Source organism: Magallana gigas, chromosome 5 (genome assembly GCF_963853765.1).
Source record: "Magallana gigas chromosome 5, xbMagGiga1.1, whole genome shotgun sequence".
In the NCBI taxonomy this organism is placed as follows: domain Eukaryota; kingdom Metazoa; phylum Mollusca; class Bivalvia; order Ostreida; family Ostreidae; genus Magallana; species Magallana gigas.
This window is the reverse complement of record NC_088857.1, coordinates 20,828,818-20,838,984: the sequence shown is the minus strand read 5'-3', so window position 1 is coordinate 20,838,984 and position 10,167 is coordinate 20,828,818. Positions and strand designations below refer to the sequence as shown.

Below are 10,167 nucleotides of genomic sequence, written 5' to 3'. Positions count from 1 at the left end.
CAAAATATAGAAATTGTTCAAACGCAAGACTTAATATATCTTGCAGGTTATGCCTTCCCTGAAATTTTCTTTACCAGTTACTGTGGAATTATTAGAATTCGTGGTGGCTCAATTTTCGTGGTATTAGTGGGTAGCCCTCCCCCTCGAATTTAAATCCTCAACAAAATTTTTTTTAGAGTTATCTTTGTTGCTGAAACAGTAACTGATGCATCCAAGAAATTACATCCCCACGAATGAGCAAAAATGTCATGATCCACGAAAATTGGCCCCCACGAATTTAAATGATTCCACAGTAAGACAGAATAGTATTACCTACTTTACATTCTCTTACTTGTGAATTGGACACTTGTTTAACCAATAAATGCAAGTTAACAGGATGAATATGGTATTTAGAAATCAAAACACTAACCACATAAATACATTTAAATCTTTTTAAAAATTAGCACACATCACAATCTCAATGCAAAATAAAGACTCAACAATAAAAATATATACATGTACATGTATTAGCAAGTGTTATACCTAATTAATCAAGAACAAAAAGGTTCAAATAAATGGATGAATCTATAACAGTCTCAAAACTACTGCATATATAGACAGAAACAAAAATTATAAAAGAGGAAAGAAAAGATCAAAAGGAAAGATTTACAGCATGATTTTGCTTAAAGATTAAGGGTCAGGATACATGTATTACAATATGCAGCATAATCAGTTTTACTGGCATTTTTCCAAAAATTTAACCCAAAATATCATCCATCAAGAACCCATATACATGTATTCCTCACAAATTCTCTGGAAGACAGACTAGCGTGTTGAAGGAAAGACAGAGTGATCACGTTTTTACACATACATCTGCAAGGAGATCAGATTGAACAAGTAATTTGTAAATCTAGAAGCACTGTCATTGGCATACACTATAAAAAGAAAAGACTTTTTGTACATTACTGTAAACCAACTTTTATTCTAACTTTCGCGAGGTTAGCGAGAGCCTTGTTGTCACGAATATTATTTCTCGCTGCAAACCAATCCTTTGTCTATAGTTTTTATAACAATACAGGTCTGGATAAGGCTTGGTCGGGAACATTAGTCGTCGCGAACCAGTTTATTTATTAGCAGTTAATCGCGAAATAAAGTCGCCGCGAATAAAAATTGGTTTACAGTAACTTATCTTGCTGAATAAAATGCTGAAGAAACTTTGAAATATGGGTAGGTGTTCTTATTACAAAAACACAGTATACATCACAGCCATAGATCATCATAATACATGTATAAGTACATGTATTACGTATACACATTTTTACCAACTGTATCAATGCCCATATGCATTATCACAATATAGGTGCAAAGAATGTATTTAAAATAAATTATCACAAAAGAGTCACACAGGCTTCCTTACAATCAGCAAGGGACTGACAACACTTCAAGAGGCTCCGGTATTCAGCATGACACAAATAGAGTAGGGGGATAGGGGGAGGAATTCCCTCACACAATGGACGCTCCACATCCTGCCCTCCCAACCAACATGTTGCTGATGAATGACCAACGATCTCGATCAATGTCGTACACCTCGGCACTGCGCAGTCTGTAGGAGCCGTCGAAGCCTCCAATGAGATAAATCTTCCCATCATACACAGCGATTCCTGGCCATGCTCTTGGCTGGTTCATGGACCACAGGGTTGTCCACTGGTTTGTAATAGTATTGTACCTGATAAAGAGTTGTAAATGTCTTCAGTACTTTTTACATCAACAGGCTACTTATCTGGCCAGTTACTGATATTTCTCTCTAATTTTCTTTTCCATTTGACCCTCCCTCCCCATCTAACAAAAAATAATTTGGGGAATGTTACATCATTGCTGCTACATGCCTCCTACCTGTATTTTCAATTGCTTGTGAATGTTTTGTAAATATGTCACTTAAAAGGAATGAAAATGTGAACAAGTAAGTATTATTTCACTTTTCACAATAAAAACTGTATCATTGAGCCCACTATATGAGTAAACCTTGTACCTTTCTGCCACATCAAAGTACTGATCAGCTGTTTTGTATCGGCCTCCAATCATGTAGATGTTGTGGTCTATGGCGATCAGTGAGAGTCCAGATCTAGCCTTCTCCATCTCTGTCACGAATGTCCAGTCGTCGGTGCTCGGATCATAGCACTCCACGCTGGCTCGATCCATGTGAAGGGTTTTATCATAACCTCCTGTGAAAAAAGATGTGCCAAGTAAATACCACCTGTATATTCATACAAATTTCTGGTACATAAGGATGTACAAAATTTACAATATATAGGTTAATACTTTTTTTTTTTAGCAATAATATTTTAAGTAACAATCATAGACTAAGGAATGAAAATCACTGGTCTTACTTGTCTCTTCATCAAATCAAAAATACTTTTAAACATTTTGATTGAAAATACTTTAAGTGAGTGACCTACCTGCAACATAGATCTTCCCATCACAAACACATACACCAGCCCCAGAACGTTTCCTTTTCATGTTGGGACCAAATGACCAGGTCTCTGTATTGATATCATATTTCTCCATTATGCTATAACTAGTAGATCTATCCTCTCCTCCTGAAAAATATGGATGATATCATCATCATCATCATTATTTCATATCATTTTGGAGAAGAACACATACAGTAAAGTATAATAAAGATGACTTTTTTCTATTGAGAATTTTTAGCACATCTACGGTAGTAAATAATTTTCAATGCAAATTACCTTCCTTTTGTTGAGTTTTGATAAAGCTCCAGTAAAAGAAGCACAAGGATTAAAAAGAACCTTTCATATTAAGAGAGAATGAAAACAGCAAAATAATTTCTTTAGTAAGTTGTAGCAAAGAAGGAAGCCATGAAATTTCAACAAATTCATATTTTAATTACCAATGGCATACAGGTATTTTCCAACCCCTGCAACAGCAACAAATGAGCGAGCGACTTTCATGTCGGGTTTGGGGACCCACTGTCTCAAAACGGGGTCATAACACTCCACACACCGTAGGTAAAGGGTGTCTTCTTGAGTGTCCACTAAGGCACATTCTCCACCCACAGCATACAGCATGCCATCTATACTGCATGCTCCAACTGCTGTACGGGCTATATTCATATTACTCTGCGAAAATAAAACAAGTCATATAAAACAAGTTTTAATTTCATATGCATAACAAATTTTTAAAATTTTGAAATTGAAATTTTCATTTGATAAAAATTTTACTCCAAATTTTTGTTTCACATTAAACTTTACTCATACATACTGCAATGGTATATGTAAACACTCACTACATGTGACCATTGGTCTCGAAGAAAGTCGTATCTCTCCATACTCGAGAGCTGACAGTCGGAACTATTTCGTCCTCCCAGGACGTATATACTAATGGGCATGGCACGAGGTCGGATCAGCTGAAGGGATGTGGAGTCATGTAACGTCGTTATAGCTTTGCTAATTAACAACTGACATTTTGCACAATTTTTCACAAACTCTGATTGCACTACAACATTTTCTAGGTAAGAGATTTCTAACAAAGGTAACTTCACGTGGGGGAGGAGTCGACAGGCTTCCGAGAACCTGCTGTCCGGATCCCACTGAATCCAGTTGCACACGGCCTCCATTACTTCGTTCTCTTTGTTCACCCTGATGGTGTCACTTTTGAGCAGAGTGATCAGTCGATCACAGGAGAGCTGCATGAACTCCTCACAATGAATGACTTCCAGAAAGTTCTCGTTGATGAAGTGTCTGGAGGCGGACTCCAGTTCTCCACACATGTACATGTCAGCCAGGCCATGGATACCTGGAAGAGAACCAAAGGCAAATAAAGTCTTTACCCATAACACACTTGGAGAAATTTATTAACAGATATCATATTTTAAAGGCAATTAAAACCTTCAAACACTGGATTTACATATATGCAAATATGTCAACCATGATGAGTACTTGCAGATTTATAGAAAATCAGCAATTACATTTTTAATGATAACTTTGCCATTGCCTTAAAATATAATAAGAAAGTTTTTCAAGTACCGGTACTATTGACAGTTACATGTTGTTTGAAAGATTAACAGACTTATAAGCATAATGTCTTAAATAACGAGACAAATATATACATGTACTTAGTATTTTTAAAATTTCTCTTTGAAAGTCGCTGGTATAGTGTTGACTAGAAAAGAAATGTTCCTACCAAGGCAATTGGAGGCAGTCAGCTGTGACTGTAGGAATGTGGCACACATTTTCCGCAGTTGATGCAGTCCTAAAAGGCTGGCCCCTTGCAGAATTCCTTCTACATTGTCAACATTGATCTCAATGACACTGGTGTACATGAATTCAATCAACTCTCCCATGGCCCATGACTCTAGTCCTTGTATCTCAATCTGTGCTTTCTCCGACTCCAACATGCCATTTGTAAACATAGCACAAAGATATGGACTACACCCACACAGCACAACTTTGTGACCAGTGAATTCCTTTCCACCTACGCTGAGTATAACATCACATAGTAAATTACGCAGTCGTAACTCATGCATGACCTTGAATGCATTTTGTGTCTGACCAGACACAGAAAATGTTCTTGACTCGATCATTTTCTGAACTGATGTCAAAGTTTCTTAGCAAAACAGCTTTCACATCCTGGAGATGATGAATAAAGACAGGTATCTGTAAAATAGATGTGGATAATTAAAGTAAGTGGAAGTTTTGTTTTTCTTTTATCATGTTTTCCATATTTCATTCAATACATAAAAAAAACATAGAAATATCAGTCAAACAATAGGCTGATAGAAGACGACTGGAGATGTTCAAAGGAAAAGGAGACCAATGAAAAAATGACACTATTTTATTATTATTCTAATAATTAACCATTCAGACTTTAGCAGTTTAGTTGTCAACAATCATAAACTGTGGATTTACATCGTCATGGGGTGAAATTCTTACATCTCACTCTCTAATGTATTACATATTTAGATATTGTGTATATTGACAATGACAACGAAGTCAACTGCTGCAGTCAATGAGTTCATTGGGACATCTCTTAAATTTCCTCCCACGACACTGTTTGATTTGTTCACTTGTCAAATACTTTCCTTTTAACATTACCCTGTTTTCATGATACGATCCTTTGATATTCTACTTCAACAGAGGAAGTACAATGGTAATCTCTCCAAAAATTTGCAAAATTACGAAGATAATGACATTTTCTCCATCATCAACTACAGATGACTAAATACCGGAATACAACAAATTTTACATCCGGTTTGTTTGATCGAGGTAAATCGTTCCTCGATTAATTTTAGTATTTTAATTCAAGGATACAATAATTGCTTTCTTTTGATCAGATGATACGTTTGATTTAAAAACATACGCCAGAACAATTCTGGTGATTTTTAAAGCATCCAAAAATCTTAACTTAAAAATTTTTGTCCGGAAAAATAAGAAACTGTTTTCTTTTTACGACGCAGGTAACGTTTCCGGAGTTGTTGTACAGGGAAAAAAACAAACCCAAATGTTTTATCCTATATATATATTCTCTGATTACATTAAGACTTAAATGACAGGTATGCATTTTGTTAAATTTTGCAAAAAATTGATTTTTGAAAAAAATGTATATTTTATGTAGTGAAGGATGTTATGAACATGATGAATGAGTATTGCATGGTGATTGATTATATATCTGTATATAGCATGTTATCTATGCCTGTATACTCTGTCCCATTAATGCAGCACATTTTCTAAAATTATTTAATATTCATAAACACCACTAGGTTCATACGATGTACATTCAGTAGTAATTTGTTTTACGGTGCTACCGTTCTGGCGAGCGGAGCAAGAATTACACATACCTTGCATCTGTCAACCTATATAGTACGTGTTATTTAGCCTAATTAAAGGCTAATTTAGGTATTTACAAACGTCAAAGAATTTTTGAGGGATTATTGCTCTACAATAAGTATGCCAAAGGTACTAATTTTAATGGTTACGATACATACAGCGCAACCCCCTACCCTAATCTCAGCGAGATTCGTCGAGACTGAAAATTTTTTGACGGACGTCAGAGACGTCCGTCAAAAAATTTTCAGTCTAGACGAATCTTGCTGAGATAACCCCCTACCCCTCTCCATAGAGAGAGAGAGAGAGAGAGAGAGAGAGAGAAAGAGTGTGCCCGGTCCCTGTTTGTTGGTGTGTAATTTCCCACTTTAAAATCTAATGGTTTGACTATATGCAATATCTACATTAATTTAAATTAACTGTTTATTTTTTCTCTTTATTCCTTTTTATTTGGTTCTAAATGTTCTTATTGTTTATTTCTTCCCTACTCGTATACTTACCTGCCTACTGTACATGCATGCACAATTAACTTAAGAATGGATCGATATGACAGTAAAGTATGGCTCTTGCTAGTATATATTTATTAAATCTCTATATTAAAAAAAAATTAAAAACAAATCATTTGTCAATACGGCAGGTATCGCAGTCTTTACTGATATAGCTATTATAGTACACGCATTACAGATGTTTGATCCACCTCTAAATTTATCGCGGGAAATATAGCGCGAGAGCACTGTGATGTCACCCATGACTTTGCTTGCTTTGTTTACGTATTTCGACTCAATACGAAGGCATGGAAGCATGTAACAAATCTCTTGAGTCTCGCCAAAGCATATGCGGTACTCAAAACGTGTCTTCAATCCTTAAGATACCGTAAATTACAAGTTAAAAGTTGGTCATTTTTGGCATAGCACCACGTGTGAAAACATTAGAGAGCATTATGGGACGTAGACAAAACATTTTGTTTGATGAACTGTAGGTTTAGCTCGTTCTTTTTCCCCCGCACACTGGTTCTTAGAGCTCGCTTCGCTCGCTATAAAAGAATTCCAAGATTTCCCTTTGGAAATGCCCCTTCTAGCATATCAGGTTTCAGTACATGGCTAAAAATAAAGAGTCTACTTGGAATTTGCATTGCAACAGACATCAAAGTACCAAGATGATAACTTTAAAAATGTATGCAGAGTATTATGATTTACTTCTGAATTCATAAATATGCATTGTTTCCCTTTTATCTCCGACTACTGCTGCATTAGTTGTCGATTTCTATTGTTAAGCTCATCGCTACAAACTCCTATGTAAGGCCTAGAGCACTATTTATGCCTCCCCGAAAATCAGGTATTTTATTCACCTAATAATCTTACATGTGCTTGTAAAGTTTATTTTAAAATTTTTATGTAATTTGATATATATATGACAATCACTGCACTGGTTAGGAATATCCAGTGGCAGAGCAAAACAAAATAGACTGAAATCCAGACACACAGATTTAAAAAATCCTTGATCATTGTAGAAGTTGTATCATACTGTCATACCATCACCAATGCGCAAACCTCACACTATATTATATCATGAAATGACAGAATGGAGTGTTTGTTTGTAGAAACTGATAAAAACAGCAACACATTGATACTTTCTTGGATTTATATCGCATTTTTACTATGTTGAATGTTGTGCAACTGTAGTCTACTACTGATGTAGACATTATGCACTCAGTATGAATGAAAAACATGTTTGATATGCACGTGAAGTAAGGCAGCACTATTTGTGCAAAATAATGCAGATACTGTAGATTCCCAATTAAAAGCGAGGAATAAATATTCGCGTAAAATCGCGAGAAGCAGCCCTCGCAGATTATAAAATTTCGCCTATATTTTTTACACAGTTTTGAACTATAGGAAATAATAACAAAAAATTGATGCATGCGATTTAATATTCTCGCGATTTAATATAAAATAGTGGAATCGCGTAATAAAGTACTCGCGTAAAATAACGAATTTACAGTACTTCGGAAATTATTTCAAAGACTATATCTTCTTTATTTTTTATTGATTGTAGTTTCTTTGATTTTTTTATAAAGCATATTACTGTAAAGTGTAGTGTATGAATTTAAGAGTCTGTGCAACCTGAATACCTCAATCAGAAAGCAAGAGATTGTAACTTTCCAGGAATTTGCATGACCTGACAACCTGAAAATTTATTTTATGGAACCTGACAATTTATTTTATGGAAAAGAGCCACTCCCAAGTCCCAGCTACACTAGTCATGAAACTAATGTGAAAAGAAAATTAATTTGTATTTAATTAAATATTTTAGATCAAGGAAACAGTAAAGTTCAAGTCTATTTTATTCCTCAAAACCCGGAGATCCTAGCAGAAAACTTGGAGGAAGTGGTTTTATCAGGAGATGTTGCCCAGGAAACAGTTGTCGTGACAACCACAGATGATGAGAGTGTTGGCGGTGACTTTGATGAGTCCAGTGTTGTGCCTATTGAGAATCTAGACGTCTTGAATACCATAGAATTATCATGTGATGAAAACTTCCAGTCATCTTTAGAACCATCTCCAATCACTTCGTCAGATCTTGGGTGCGTTAATTCCTAATTAGCAATTCATAATTCATTCTTTCTCACATACTAACAAACATTATATGTTTTTTAAAAGATATTTAGGTTTTTTTTTATATAGAGTAAAACATGTTTACAGCAGACACACTAACAATGAATTTATCATCCTATTGGATAAAAGGAATTATATGTTAAGTTTAACAAATCAAAATCACTTGTCCCTGGCACTTTTCTTTATGACCATATTTTACTTTACAATTAAATACAATAAATCAGATTAAACTACAGGCAATATTCCTATATTAATATCATGTTCATGTTCTCTCCTAATTAAGTATTTGTGAAGATAAAATTGATTATGCCAAATCTTGCATTAAGCTAAATAGAAATTATCTCTTTAATCTGGCATTTGAAGGTTATGATATTTTATTTTTAAAAGTATGTGTACTGGTATAAAGCCACAAAACATTTACAGTATACAATGTCATCAAAACAAGTACCAGTAATGATTTATGAGCTCATACATTCACACATTAAACCTTGTAAAACACCCAAGTTTGCTTCATCATAGTATTAGTATACATCTAATTGGATATTTCCAATTTCTTTCTTTTTTTTTTAACAGAGATGGAAATGAAGAGTCCTTTGTTCAATCTTACATAGCACTTGTTCCCAACAATGAATCAAGATTGGATACAGAACTGGACAATTCTCATCTGACGGTCAAGGAACTCACCAAGCGAGAAAAGGACAGGAAGTACAAGAGGGAGCAGAGGGCCAACAAAGAATACAGGTATATTATGATTATCTATATCAAAATAAAAAAGAGAGGAAGTAAATGACAAATATTTCCAAACCAATAACTATACACATTTTTCACAGAGAACAAGAAAAAGTTCAAGCCAAACAAAGAATGAAAGACAAAAGAAAAGATCCAGAATACAGAGAAAAAGAAAGGAAAAGAGATGCAGAACGTCGAAAACTAGCTCGTTTGAATAACAAAGAGTTTCGTCAAAAGGAAAAAGAGCGTGACAGACAATATAAAAGAGACCATCGGAAAAAATCCAATTCCAGCTTACAAACTGACCTTGCAAACAGAGCAGGTATTTCTCTGAGCAGTTCTAATTCATCGGAAAATCTAACAGTGGGTAATTGTTTTACAGTGTTGGACTGGACGGGGATCAGCAGTAGTGATGTTGATGTGAAGTTAACACACACAGTGGATGAATCTGATGTGACAGAGTATCAAATGTATGATCAAGATTCAATGTAAAAAAAAAATATGATTATAATAGTACACAAATTACATGTAATTATCTATCAACTATGCAGCTTATATGACATGCAAGTTCAAAACATTAAAAAAAAATTTCTTCTGAAAGAAGAAATAAATCTTGAGACAAAGAAAATATGTACTAGGTAATAGTTATTGCATTTTGTATTATTAAATTTAAATTTATTTTGGGTTCTAAGAACTGTTCTCTATTAAAGGTTTTATTTTCGTTAATCTAAGACTATATGCAGAAAAACTAATGAGTTAATCAAACTTGTGTAGGTGATTAATATTTTTATAGCATTAGGCTAGCAAGTAATCAATGATCCAAGGTGCTGTAAATTTACATAAATATCTTGTTAAGTGCAATTTTTCTTGTCAGTGAAAATGAATGATACATGAGTTTAATACCATGGCAACTTATGTTTCAAATATCCTCCTCAGAACACTTTAATAAACAACCACAAGTGTTTTATGATTGGTATTTATTGATCCAGTGAAAAATATTAATC

General features: G+C 34.5%; 2 protein-coding genes across 2 annotated transcripts; one reads left to right on the top strand and one right to left on the bottom strand.

Moving 5' to 3' along the window:
* Positions 1 to 1,175: 1,175 nt before the first annotated feature.
* LOC105337987 (kelch-like protein 3) lies at positions 1,176 to 5,244 on the bottom strand. Its single transcript, XM_011442982.4, has 7 exons — positions 5,091 to 5,244; positions 4,180 to 4,652; positions 3,284 to 3,792; positions 2,888 to 3,116; positions 2,436 to 2,576; positions 2,009 to 2,201; positions 1,176 to 1,705 (listed from the first exon to the last, which is right to left on the bottom strand). The coding sequence occupies exons 2-7, from the start codon at positions 4,577 to 4,579 to the stop codon at positions 1,483 to 1,485; spliced, it is 1,695 nt and encodes a 564-aa protein (XP_011441284.3). The 5' UTR covers positions 4,580 to 4,652; positions 5,091 to 5,244; the 3' UTR covers positions 1,176 to 1,482.
* Positions 5,245 to 5,422: 178 nt separating this feature from the next.
* Positions 5,423 to 9,842, top strand: LOC105337900 (putative uncharacterized protein DDB_G0271982). The gene is made up of 4 exons (XM_011442869.4): positions 5,423 to 5,548; positions 8,133 to 8,403; positions 9,008 to 9,175; positions 9,265 to 9,842. Exons 1-4 carry the CDS (start codon positions 5,542 to 5,544, stop codon positions 9,653 to 9,655), a joined length of 837 nt encoding a protein of 278 aa, XP_011441171.3. The 5' UTR covers positions 5,423 to 5,541; the 3' UTR covers positions 9,656 to 9,842.
* Positions 9,843 to 10,167: the final 325 nt, after the last annotated feature.

Excerpts from the sequence above, each read along its gene's own strand:
- LOC105337900 (XM_011442869.4), top strand. Across the intron at positions 8,404-9,007 it reads ATCACTTCGTCAGATCTTGG|AGATGGAAATGAAGAGTCCT; the intron begins GTGCGTTAATTC and ends TTTTTTTAACAG. Across the intron at positions 9,176-9,264 it reads AGGGCCAACAAAGAATACAG|AGAACAAGAAAAAGTTCAAG; the intron begins GTATATTATGAT and ends CATTTTTCACAG.
- LOC105337987 (XM_011442982.4), bottom strand. The coding sequence starts at position 4,579 with ATGATCGAGTCAAGAACATTTTCTGTGTCTGGTCAGACACAAAATGCA. Across the intron at positions 3,117-3,283 it reads GAGACCAATGGTCACATGTA|AGTAATATGAATATAGCCCG; the intron begins GTGAGTGTTTAC and ends TTATTTTCGCAG. Across the intron at positions 2,577-2,887 it reads AAAATACCTGTATGCCATTG|GAGGAGAGGATAGATCTACT; the intron begins GTAATTAAAATA and ends CATATTTTTCAG.